General features: G+C 56.0%; 1 protein-coding gene across 2 annotated transcripts in view; it reads left to right on the forward strand.

Annotated features, from left to right (window-relative positions):
* Positions 1 to 13,391, forward strand: part of LMX1A (LIM homeobox transcription factor 1 alpha) — a 102,596-nt gene that overhangs the window by 59,432 nt on the left and 29,773 nt on the right. For both annotated transcript variants that reach the window (XM_084867124.1, XM_084867125.1), the window contains exon 4: positions 9,486 to 9,718. In XM_084867124.1, coding sequence (XP_084723250.1) covers positions 9,486 to 9,718 — 233 coding nt within the window. The remainder of the gene's footprint in view (positions 1 to 9,485; positions 9,719 to 13,391) is intronic.

Raw genomic sequence — 13,391 nt, forward strand, 5'->3', positions numbered from 1 at the left:
ATGATACAAAAATGTGATGTAGCCTTTGAGTGAATTTGAAGTGATGCAGGCTGGTGCCTACGTGGAGGAGTTGCCATGGGCCCACTAGACCTTGAATGGAAAGGGCAGGCCCTTCTGGGATCATCTGGCTTCACACACCTGCTTCCTGACACGCGCGTTAATGAAAAGGAGATTTTACTTTTCCCACTGAAAGGGAGTCAAGAAGTAGGAAGTCCAAGGATGGTGCAACTGCTCAGGAAGCTTTCAGGGATCCAGGATTCTCTCCTCTTGCTCTGCATCTTTAACAGGTGGCGTTTATTCTCTTAGTGCCAAGATGGCTGACTCAACCCCAGGTGTTACATTTTAATCCCAGGGACAGAAATAAGGGAAAAGGTGAAGGCAAAATGTATGCAACAGCTGAGCCTTTTTCATCTCATAAAGAGAATGAGAGTTTTTCCAAAACATCCCACTCTCCATCCCTCCATCCCCCTCAGTTCCCTGTCCTGCAAGGGAGTCTGGGCAGGTGAGATTTTTCAACTGGGAACACAGTCACTGAGATTTTTGGTCATGGGAGGTAGAGTATGAAAGATCATTGTTTTCCAGTTATTTTTTTAATTTTTAAAAGTTATGGTAATGCTTACCATCAAATTTATAACACAAAATTTATGTCAACCAGGTTTAACAGTTCAGTGGCATTAAGTGCATTCACATTGTTGTGCTATGATCACCACCATCCATCTCCAGAACTCTTTTCATCTTGCAAAACTGAAACTCCACACCCATTAAACAGTAACTTCCCAGTCCCACCTCCCCCAAACCCTGCACCCACCATTCTACTTTCTGTCGCTATGAACTTCACTACTCAAATTATCCTATATAATAAAAGGCTGATATGCAAATTGACTGAATGGCGGAATGACTGTTTGCTCAACACAGGAGCTGCCCCCTGGCCGTCATTGTGCTCCTACAGTGGGGGAGTGCCGCTCAGCTAGAAGCTGGGCTCATGGCTGGCAAGTGCAGTGCCAGTGGTGGGAGCTTCTCCTGCCTCTGTGGCAGTGTTAAGGATATCCGACTGCTGGCTTAGGTCCGCTCCCTGAGCAGGTCTAAGCCGTCAGTTGGACATCCTTCGAGGGCTCCCAGACTGTGAGAGGGCACAGGCCTAGCTGAGGGACCCCCTGCGAGTGCACAAATCTCATGCACCAGGCCTCTAGTCTCCTATAAGTGGAATCATACAGTGCTTGTCCCTTTGTGACTGGTTTAGTTCATTTAACATAATGTTCTCATTACGTTGCACATGTGTCAGAATTTCCTTCCTTCTTAAGGCTGAATAATACTCCATTACAATACACTTCTGTGGCATCTCCCTGATTTGGCTTATCATTCACCTGTGGTTTCCACCCTCTGGCTGTTGTACATAGTGCTGCCGTGAACACGCGTGTACAGACATCTCTTTGAGCCCCTGCTTTCAATTATTTGGGGTATTTACCTAGAAGCAGAGCCACTGGGTCATGCAGGCAATTCTATTTTTAATTTTTTGAGGACCTGAGGTATAATTTTCTATGTCAGCAGCACCATTTGCAGACAGTAGTGCAGATGGGTTCTAAGTTCTCTGTATCTTCCCCAGATTTCCTTTTCATAGTAGCCATCCTGATTGGGGGGGGGGGAGGAGGTGTCTTTCAGTTTTTCAGGGCGAGGAGAGAGTTGAAGGATAAAAGAGTAAAAGAATGAAGGGGAAAATAAAGAGAACAAGAGCTGGAACCTTCCTGAGCTCTCAGGACACCCGGGGTCTAGCCAGACAGGAGGGGACACGGCCTCATGAGGGAGAGGCTGTGTGGGTGGTGCAGGACACCTGGCTCTTCGTGCTGGATCTTGGGTGTGCGCAGAGCCTGTGTGATGAGGCCAATGGATTCAGATAACAGTCTGCCCTGCCCGCCCCCATTCAGAGCTGAGAGGTTTCCCAGCATCCCACAGGCTTTGAGAATTTTGAACGAAACGCATTCTGCAGATTGAGATCACCAGAGAGATTGTGCCCCTGCATGTGGGAAGGGCAGTCCCGCGTGGCTGTTCCCTGTGGCTCTGCTGCCACGGTGGCAGGAGGTCTTTCTGCAGATTGTCCATCTGTGATTGTCTTTTCTTGTCACCCCGAGAAGACTGGGTGATCCTTACGAACAGGTGTTATGTATAGGATGTCCCAAAAATGTGCACACACACTTTGGATGATTACAAAGACAGTGTAACTGAGCTGTTACAGTGTGTATACATTTTGGGGGGACATCCTATATATACAGTCATGGGCAAATTAGGTTTACAGTTGTCAGTTCATGAAACAGAGTTTATTCTTTTATTACTTAATAATTAGTTACTGTGTTTATTATTATTATTATTATTATTATTATTATTAACCTACTTTGCCCACCTCCTGTGTGAGGAGAAGGGAGAGCGTCAGCACTCCTGGGGTTTGAGCGTGATCATGGACTGTCTGCTGGAGCACCAGCAGATTGGAAGCCAGGCCATGACTTTGAGAATTTGTGTAGTTCCTGACACTGTGCTGCCTGTATTGGTTGACTCTCTGAGGAGCTCTCGGTTGAGACAATAGGGCGTTGTCGCCCTGCAGAGCACAATGGTAAAAATGAGAGTGATGGCAACAAAAGCGCTCAGGATTCACGGAGAGCTCTGTGTTGCCCCCTGCTGGGCTCTCAGAATCCTTCCCATCAAAACATCATCAATAAAGCGCTGTCCGCCCACTGTTGTCTCCCTCTCTCTCTCTCTCTCTCTCTCTCTCTCTCTCTCTCTCTCACACACACACACACACACACACACACGCACATGCAGGCAGCCAGGAACATGCATTCTTTGTAAGAGTATACATTGTATTGGCCACGTGCCATCCAGCCAAGCCAAAAATCGTGAAACAATAGGAATCTGTGCCCAGAATATCAGCTAAAAATACCTCATCCCTGGCTCTGTGTGTGCTGGGTATGCTTACGAGGGTCCCAGGAGGCTAATGAGGATGAAGGGAAAGGAATACTGACATTTTCAAAGGAAACCAAACCTTTAACTCCCTAAAAAGGAAACATATATTTTCCGTGCGCCTGCCTTATGTTTCTCGCCATGTTTGCTTGTCTGCGTGACACTGTGGGAAGCCTGTGATCTGCGCTGTGCCACCTCGGCCCAGGGTGTGGAATCCACACCTTCACCGCGGTCTTCTGCTCTGCAGCCTGACTCCTAGACAGCTTTCTAGGTTTCAGCAGAAAGAGAGGGGAGAGCTGGGGGGAGGGGAGAGGGCACCGAGAGAGCAGGAGCGACTCACTGTCTCACCCACTAGCCACTCACTCAGCTGGTTAGGGTGACGGCCCAGGGGCCCAGGGACACCTTTCTATCCCCAGTTGGGCCGTATTGAGCCTCCTTTATTTCTGACTGTGGACTGAGCCCCAAGCTCTGCCTGGCTCTCTCGTGACCTTCATGTTCTCTGTGGTCGGGGTGGGTCCCTGCTCCTTTTCAGCATTGGTTTCTTTCCAGTTATAACGTGAGGGGTGAGGCTGACTGACCTTGAGGGGGCCTGACAGCCCGGGAAGCAGGAGAAGAAGAGAGATGTCTCAGCGCAGGCCCACAGCCTGTGAGCAGCATCACCCGACCCTGAGATGGTACCGGAAGGGGGCTCCCAGGTATCTGCCAGAGAGTGACAGCGTGCCAAGCAGCACCTGTTGGCTCTGGTTGGCTCAACACACAGTGCTGCCGACTCCCTGAATGGAGGGTGTCGTCAAGCAGTGGCCGGGGCGCTGGCCACCACCCGTTGCAACGCTAATGTCAGCACGGACCTCGGGTGAGGGGAGCCCAGAGCCATGGTCGCCTGAATGTGAGGCACCTTCCATCTCCTCAAGCACATGCCCTTTCCTTATGCCTGTGGGTCTCCGCCAGTGACCTGGGAAAGGCTTGTTGGCGTTTGGTTTAATTTGTTGTAACGAGAGTCACAGCCTTGAGAAATGCATGGAGTCCGAATTACGGCTTCGTCTTGAAATAAACGGTCTCACACCGGTATTGACGTGGGCATATATGTCCAATTGGTTTCTGCGAGTGTCAGATACTTCCAGCACGCCGTCTCATCAGTCTCCAAGGGTCTCGGGAGGTTGTGATGACTCATCTATGGAGCAGCAGGCGCTCCGGGAGGGTGACCACGTTCTCAGAGGTGGAAGGAACTGAGACTTGAACCCAGGTCCTATCAGACTGGAAAACCATGCTGTCCCTGCTCTGCCTGGCTCACCCTGGACCAGACGCTGTGTGAGAACGAGGGAGGGACTCAGCCACCCTTTGCGATGGATGCCGAGCTTCTCAGCGAGGTGCTCTGGGCGGTGCAGACACCGCACTCCCCATTCCCATCCCTTTGCACGGCCCCCACTGCTCCCCAGGACCCCAGGACACGGAGCCTCTGATTGGCTGAGCCAGACACTATTGTTTCCCATTTTCTCCCCACCGCAGAGCCCCGAGACTGTCTCCTATAGAAGATGCTGCCACGTCTATTGTCCCTGCAGACTTTCCCACCGCCCCGGGCCCACGGGCTCCGGCGCTTATTGTGATGGTGTTGGCTCAGCCTCAAGGACAGAGACCTGGAGCCAGCTGACAAGGTTGCTTGTGTCACTACTTCTAAGGCCACAAGCCATGCTTTTGGTTCCCAATACTTTTGAATACTCCCCATGTTCAGCCACATGGTCTCCCAGGCTCCCGGCCACAGAGCCTCCCGGCAGACAGTCTTGGCTTATGGCCAATGCCTGTCTTGGTGCCTGGATGACCTCAGTTACCAAGTCAACATGGCATCCGTGAATGCTGCTGTACTGCCCCCTGGTGGAGAGGGTGGAAACTGAGCCTGCATTGCAGAGGGACACAAAGACCTTCTCCCACATTCCTCAACCCAGGACTTAGACATACACTGCTGGGCCCTGGCCAGGAGCTCCGTTGGTTGGATGGTCATCCTGATAGGCCAATGCTGTGGTTCCGATCCCTGGTCAGGGCACATACCAGAATCAATCACTGAATGCACATGCAAGTGGAACGACAAATGGATGTTTCTTTCTCTCCCTCAACCCCTCCCCTTTCCTCTCTTTCTAAAAACTAATTAAAAATGCAATAACCCCCATGGAGGGGGCTGGGCAGTGCTGCGGAAAAGGTGCCTCGCCTGCAGCGCTTGCTGATGGAGGCTGACAGCAGTTCTCTGCGCATTCTGGCGGAGTGAGACCCGGACACACCCAGCTGCTCAGGTTGGAAGCTGTGTGATTTTCCGTGGTGCAGAGGCTCGGAGGAGCCCCCTCTGATGTCTTCAGGATTCTGGGTTCAGATTAATGAAGAGCTCAACCTTGCAAACCTGCCCTGGGGTGTCATGGTGGGGTCCCCTATATTCCTGCTCAGTCCTCCTGGGTCTCCAAGCACTTGCCGGGGGGAGGGAGGGTGGTGCTGGGTGTTGATGAGGCTGCCATGTGCTACAGTCTCCCTGTGCTCGGCTGCAGTCTCTCTGCGCAGGGCAGTTATGGGGATGATGCAGCTTCTAGTGTCTGCATCTAGTGGACAAGGGTCAGGTGAGCAGAGAGTGGAGGAAGGCACGAGCATTCATAGGTAAAAAAGTCAGAAGTATTGATACTGAGGAGAAAATCACTTGGTTGTTACTTGATAGAGCTAGAAGGCATTTCACAGATGCATGCTAGAACGCTGAGCCGGGTAAAGCCAGACAAATGCCCAGCCCAAGGCCACTGCTGCGGGTGGGATCTGGTCCCCACGTCACAGCCAGCACAACCGAAAAGCTGGCCTCCACATCCTTGCATCGCTCATGACCTCGGTCTGACCTACCTGCCCAGTCCTCTCTCTCCATCTCCTTTACTAATCCTGATTCTCCACGCTCTTCACCATCACCGTATGGTTCCCATGTTGTTGAAGGCTTACATGTGCCAAGCACTGTTTAATGCGTTTGGTCCTTACCGGGCTCTGTGAGGCTGGTTCTTTCCATGGTCCAGTCATTGGTGAGTGAACACTGCCATCCGCAGACCAAGGTCACAGAGCTGAGCGGTGGCGTGTGTGGGGGGTGGGGACCTGGATCTAAGGGGATTTGATGGCTCCATGCCGCCTCTGCTCTTGCTGTTCCCACAGCTCCGTGTCTGTGGCTGAGCTTTCCAGGCTCCTCCTGGCCCAACCCGCTGGCCTGCATTTCTGCTGGCACCGCAGGAACAATGCCCCCACGCTCCCAGTGGGCGGGGTCCCAGCAGGAACTGTCTTGGTCCCTGAGCGTGTTGGGGTAGCGTGGCCTCCTCACGGGGGTGCTGAGTTGGGGGGCTCCCAGGCACTGAGTGATCTTAACCTAAATCCACAGCAGAGGCCTCTCTCAGGGTCCCTTTGGATACTTTGGGGCCCAGAGCGCGACGGGGTCAGGTGGGGCCTGACTCCTGCCCGTCCCCCCAGGGCCACAGCCCCAGGACACCCTGCAGAGCCAGGGGCCGGTCCAGAAACCCTCACACGAGCTGTGGCCGCATCCCACCTGCTGATCTTTCTGCTTAGTTCTGCTGAGAAGACAGTGCTGGCCGGACAGGGCGCAGGAGAGAGGGGAGAAGAGCCTGTGAGCCGGCCCCCAAGGCCCAATACCGAGAAACGGAGCTTACACAGGAGTTCTCGTCGAGCTCTTTCCCCAGAGTGGTGCGGCCGTGGCTGTAGCAATGCCGCAGTTCCTGGCGCCACGCGGGCGTTCAGAAAAGATGAATTCCCGTTTCTGTCTTCCACGAGCTCCTTTCCTCTGCAGTGAATGGTTTGGGCTGAGCTATGTCGCTATGACAGGACCCGCGATGCAGAGTGGCGGAGTGGCTCTGCCTGGACGCACATGGGCAGCGAGGGCTACTGTCCACCTGGCCTTGCAGGCCGTCCGCTGGCTCTTCCTGCCGCTCAGGGACAGCCCTCCCGTCCCCCCCAAGCTCCCCTCTCCTGACCGCCAGAGACTTGTCCCCTCAGGTGCCAGCTTCATCCTGCTCTGGGAACCTCCTGTCTCCATGGCTACAGAGCAGGGCTCCAAACCTGCATGAGAAGCATGAAGCATGAAATGGAGCTAATTGAGGACTTTTCTGGCCTGAGGAGTTCCAGACATGCTTAGGAGAAACCGCTTAAAGATTTCTTTAAGTGGAATCTCTAGAAATCAATCATCAGCCAATCAATCAATGGATCAATTCTTTTTAGAAATGTGTTTCCCACAGTCCCACGGGCTTGCATCTCACCCGTGTCCCTCTCCCACTCTGGGTACTTCCTTCCTCCTTCTTGTTCCTCCAAAAGATATATATAATACAACAAACAGCCACACCCACACACACCCACAGACTTATACATACATACATACGGTGGCGCGTGTGTGTGTGTGCGTGTGTTTGCACACAATCCCTTTGGCCTTTGCTGTGTTGTGTTTATGAAGATGCAGCTGTGAATGATACAGTTCTGGGAAGACTTTGTTTGGAGAACTGGGTGGCTAGGCAGGTCATGCCGAAACTGTCTGGGGCCTGAGATGAGGTGCTCGCGATTGGGTGCCTCTGGTTAACAGGTGTGGAGTGGGGGACGCCCGGAACAACGCCGAGTCTGCCCAGGCTCCAAGTGTCATGTCACTCTGGCCCGTCGAAGGTCCGAGCGGAGTTCTCTGGGAAAAGGACGGACCAGGAGCCAGTCTTCCTGCTCCACCTCCTGTGCTCTGGCCCCAAACGGCCCCTTCCTCCTCTCTGCGTCCTCCAGGGCAGGCCGGAGGCTGCGGGGTGGCGTCAAGCTGGCCCCTGTGGGACGGAAGAGACTGTCTGAGGGGCGTGCCTCCTGCTGCCCTCTGTCCCTCTTGTCTGAGTACTCCCTCCCCCACGCCTCAGACTCACGCCACGGCGGCCTGTGTGGGGCCGAGGACAGGCTCCCCGGTCCTGCCTGGTGCCTGCCCACAGCCACATGGCGCTCCCCTGCGGTGAGGGGGACAGCACGTTCCCAGGAGAATCTGTGATGGGGGCCAGGGCTGCCCGATGCCCAGCAGAACTGGCCGTGGTGAGACCTGCCTGCGCTGCCCCAGCGAGGCCGCAGTAGCATTCCAAGGGGGCAGGCCCTGGGAAACTGGGAGAGACAGCTGGGTTTTAATTGGGATCTAGACTTCTGACCTGGACTTGCTCTGAGCCTTCAAGGAAAGTGGAAGGTGGTGTCAGCAGCTGCGTTCTCTGTGGCGCCGGCAGCTGTGCACACATGTAGCACACGTGACGGGCTGTGTGACGGGCTGTGTGTGCTTTGCTCCCTGAGTGCCCAGGGGTAGTGAGGGCGACAAGAGGTGAGATGAGGGGGCCTGGTGGAGGAGAGACAGCACCGCACCTCGGTCCCCATCTCTAATCCCCACTGACTAGCCTGAGGTTTGAGCCCAGACAATGCCCGCCTCTTCCCCAGCTGCTGGGGAGCCCACCGGACCCCCCTCTCAGTGGGGGCGAATGTTGTAGTGGGGGCGACCCTGAGGAGGAGGAGGAGGAGGCACTGACTCACAGGGGGGAGGACTAACAAGCACAGGTGTTGCCACCTGCGGCTGCAGGCGCCTGGGCCTCTCTCCTGAGTGTCAGCCCGGGGAGGGAGGGTGCAGAGGGGCCTTGGGATGACGGGCCCAGGAGGGGCTCCCGGAAGGGACTGACCGGCGCTCAGGTTGGCCCACAGGGATGAAGAGGTGGCTCTTCGGATGCACAGCACCCAGCACGGGGGGGGGTGTGTGTGTGTGTGTGTGAAGACGACTTGTCAGGGGATCTGTACGCCTGGAGGCCCAGACCCGACAGCACCCACACAGGCAGCGGAGGAGGGGGGGTGCTGGCCCCTGGGCCTGTGTTTGGGGCCACACCAGCCTCACCCCCTTCTTTAAGTTTCCAGGAAGAGGGAGGCGGCCGGGTGCTCCAGGTGCGAGCAAGGGGACTGTGAGGCGGCCCAGGCCTGTGCTTCTGACGGCCGTGTGGGACGTGCCTGCGGGCTGGCCTGTCCTTCACGGGGCCCTGGGAGGTGGCCGTTCCTCCTCCAGGGGCTGCCTCCTCTCCGGGAGCAGCGGGCGTGGAGTGGTGCGTTCTCCTCGGGCAGTTCCACCGCCTTGCCATGTCCTCTCCCGTCAGCTGGTGCCTTTCCACGCCCTTGACCCTCTGGCGTCACAGAGAGGCTTTCTTTCCCAGTTGCTTCAAAAAGAAAACAGCTCTTTGTTTTGGAAATAGAGACATGGATGCCAGCAGGGGTGAACCAGAGGTATTTTTAGGGCACATTATCTCTTGCTTATGCCGCAGGCTCTGACACAGGATCAGGTTGTCCCGAGGGCATTTGAAAAAGAGCGCCTCTCCCAGGCCACCCTGCAGCATGCGAGGACGGGCGTGGCCTTGGTGGGAGCCCCAGTGTGTCCTCTGGGGCCACGCCTCCTCGGCCCGTTCTCTGGGTTCCTTTTGCTGCTGGTGTGAGGGACATGGGGCCGCGGACCTCGGTCACAGACCCCCCCTCTGTCCCCCTCCCAGGCTGTTTGCTGTCAAATGCGGGGGCTGCTTCGAGGCCATCGCCCCCAACGAGTTTGTGATGCGGGCCCAGAAGAGCGTGTACCACCTGGGCTGCTTCTGCTGCTGCGTGTGCGAGCGGCAGCTCCAGAAGGGGGACGAGTTCGTGCTGAAGGAGGGCCAGTTGCTCTGCAAAGGCGACTACGAGAAGGAGCGGGAGCTGCTCAGCCTGGTGAGCCCAGCCGTGTCCGACTCGGGTGAGTGCTCACGGGGGCCCCAAAGGGCAGGATGGGGAGGGGTGACTGTCCTCCAGGCGGCCTGGCCCATGGAAGGCAGCTCTGTGCTTCTGGGAGCTTCCTCTGTAGCTGGCAGCAATCTCTCACAGTCAGGACGGCCACGGTGTGCCACGTAACAAATGACCCGGCCCACGGCGGCCCCGGAGACTCTCATGTGCATGCTCACAGGCTGAGGCTGGCGGAGGGACTCCTCCCGCTGGCAGTGCCCGCAGCCTGCACTCAGCTGGCTCAGCTCAGGCCGCAGCCCCGGCTCACGTCCCCCGTGTGCACCCTCCCGGGTCCAGGGCAGGCTCTTTTCCCTGGCAGCGGCACACGCATGGAAGGCATGCCCAGCCCTACCAGCTCCTTTCATGTCTGCCAAGGCAACTTGAAAGCTCGGACCCCAAATCCCGAAGACGGAGCCCCCGGACACCAGAGGCTCTGCCTGGTGTGTGGGCACAGGATGCTCTTCCAGGGAGGGATGAGTGGAGCCGTGGTCCGTTGGCTTCATCGCCAACTCTGCTGGGCCTTGTCTGCTCATCTAATCCGAGCTCTGTGGCCCCGCCCGGCGGAAGGAGGCCTGCCCACTGTCTTTCCCTCTGGGCACCTTGCTGAGTCCTCCCACTTGGGCCTCCTCCCCAGAATATTGTGAAAATTTTCAATTCCCCAAGGGCTTAGGAAGTCGTGTGTACCCGGGGGTCACCACCCTTTCTCACATGGAATAGATGCCGCGGTCGGAGCTGGCACACAGGTGTGGGCCTTGCTCACCGAGTCAGCCACTTGCAGATTTAATGGTGACAACTCAGTGGGAGACATCCATGCATTCCTGCCGCCACCCCCGGGTGCACAGACAGAGGAGAAGCTGGATGCCACCTTCTCGCCATGGGTCCAGCCGCGCCCGCTGCCTCACCTCCCTTCTTGAGGCCGCTGTGGACATGCCGGTGTTTCCGGACACAGCCATCAGCAGCCACGCCTGAGTGCACTGAGGCTGGGGGCGGGGCAGACACGAATGACAAGGATGGCGTGGGGTGGGAAGGAGTCACGAAGGAGTCACAGTACTGTATCCGGCTAGAAAAGTGAGCACTAAATGAGGACGTCTAGATCAGACTAGATCTAGAACAGACCCATTTTTCTTCTGATTTCGTAAGCAGAACTTAACAAGCCATTACTCTCTTCAGGCATCTGGCCAGCATAGTGCTGTTCCAGCTGCAGAACTACACCGCAGGTAAAAAGTAAAGGGGAGCAGTGGGACCCACGTGGGGAATGTCCGGAAGTGCTTCTGTTATGGGGGCTGATAGGCTCTTCAGGAGACAGACCCCTGTGGAACCACTGCTGGCGAGGGGGGAGGAGGCTGGTTCTAGAAGAGTCCCAGGTTCCTTTCAGGTCCAAATCTCTCATTGCTGGTGCAGCTTTAAATGGTGACATTAAAGTCTCAACCAAAATCAAATATATTGTCTGTTGCCCTCGCTTTGTCAGTTATATACATCTTGCAGTAAGCCCACCTCACTGATGGCGGTCGGCTCTGGAGCAGTGCTTTGCCATCCTAGGAGCCCAGGCAGAGAGGTCACAGGTGGAGCAGTGTGAGCAGGAGGAGAGGGCGTGAGCAGGAGGAGAGGGTGTGAGCAGGAGGAGAGGGTGTGAGCAGAGAAGAGGGCATGAGTAGGAGGAAAGGTGTGAGCAGGAGGAGAGGGTGTGAGCAGGAGGAGAGGGCGTGAGCAGGAGGAGAGGGTGTGAGCAGGAGGAGAGGTGTGAGCAGGAGGAGAGGTGTGAGCAGGAGGAGAGAGTGTGAGCAGATGGAGAGGGTGTGAGAGGGTGTGAGCAGGAGGAGAGGTGTGAGTAGGAGGAGAGGGTGTGAGCAGGAGGAGAGGGTGTGAGAGGGTGTGAGCAGGAGGAGGGGTGTGAGTAGGAGCAGGGTGTGAGCAGGAGGAGGGGTGTGAGCAGGAGGAGAGGGTGTGAGCAGGAGGAGAGGGTGTGAGAGGGTGTGAGCAGGAGGAGAGGTGTGAGCAGGAGGAGAGGTGTGAGCAGGAGGAGAGGTGTGAGTAGGAGGAGGGTGTGAGCAGGAGGAGAAGGTGTGAGCAGGAGGAGAGGTGTGAGCAGGAGGAGAGGTGTGAGCAGGAGGAGAGGTGTGAGCAGGAGGAGAGGTGTGAGTAGGAGGAGGGTGTGAGCAGGAGGAGAGATGTGAGCAGAGGAGAGGGCGTGAGTTGGAGGAGAGGGTGTGAGAGGGTGTGAGCCGGTGGAGAGGTGTGAGCAGGAGGAGATGGTGTGAGCAGGAGGAGAGGTGTGAGCAGGAGGAGAGGGTGTGAGCAGAAGGAGAAGGTGTGAGCAGGAGGAGAGGTGTAAGCAGGAGGAGATGTCGTGAGCAGGAGGAGAGGTGTGAGCTGGAGGAGATGGTGTGAGCAGGTGGAGAGGTGTGAGCAGGAGGAGAGGTGTGAGCAGAGGAGAGGTGTGAGCAGGAGGAGGGGTGTGGCCAGCAAGTTCCTAATGACCCAATGAAATCTCCCAGGAGATGTGCACCTGATCCTAAGTGGTTACAATTTGGGGATCTGTCCCAGTCCACAAATAATTTCTCCTCTCCTGTCCTGAGTGCCTCTCCAATGGTAGGTGCTAGACAAGTACTTGTGGAGGGAATGTCTGACCTGTCATCGTTAACATTAAAAAATGTATTTTTATTGATTTCAGAGAGGAAGGGAGAGGGATAGATACATCAGTGATGAGAATCCTGGAGTGGCTGCCTCCTGCACACCCGTTACTGGGACCGAGCCTGCAACCCGGTATGTGCTCTGACAGGGAATCAAACCATGTTCTTCAGGTTCATAGGTCAAGGCTCAACCACTGAGCCACGCTGGCCGGACCATCTTTAACATTTTTATCGGTAACCTGGGCGAAGAGGTAGAAAGTGGGTTTATTCGATTCATAGGTGACACAAACCTGGCAGGGAATGCTGGGCGGCAGCGGGCAGCTCAGTGTTCACAAAGACTCTCCAGCCAACAAACATTGGCAGGATGGAATCTGACCACCGGGTTCTAGAATTCAGGGGTAGTTCCATGGAAGGGCTGCCTGGGGGAATTCGCTGGGGCTTTGTCGGACCACAGGTCCACAGGAACTAGCGGGAATGTGGCAGTGGTAGGGCTGTCACCGTTAGCAGTGTGAGTGGAGCTCCTGAGGCCACAGGGAGGATGGCTCATGGAAAGCTTTAGTGATGATGTAAATCAGGGGGATCCCCTCCAAGGTCCTATTTCTGTCCTTCCTGCCATGGAGGAAGTCCAGTCCTGTCCTCCGCAGGGCCAGAGTGAAGGTCCCTGCCCAGGCTCCTGGCCATGCTAAGGTACAGCCCAGGTCAGCACCTGGCTATCCGGGCTTTGTTCCCTGTCCATTGCATATGGAGGCCACATGGCCATGCGCCCCGCAGCTGCTGAAGGCCACATGGCTATGGAGAGAGAACAGGCGAGCGCAGCGGTGAGTGTGGGTCACAGAGCAAGAGAGGGAGCTCTTTGTCTGGGGACTTTGACTTTCCAAGGTTTCTCATGTTTGCAGTGGCTCCACCCTCCGACCAGATCAGGCTGACAGACAAGTGCCTTCTCTACGTCACCCCAGCTTCACGGGGCATGTGCCCATCTCCCCATTTGTTCCATGCCTTCCCTCAGGGATCTGCAGG

The sequence above is a fragment of the Pipistrellus hanaki genome (genome assembly GCF_964339955.1).
Source record: "Pipistrellus hanaki genome assembly, chromosome: 18".
Classification (NCBI taxonomy): domain Eukaryota; kingdom Metazoa; phylum Chordata; class Mammalia; order Chiroptera; family Vespertilionidae; genus Pipistrellus; species Pipistrellus hanaki.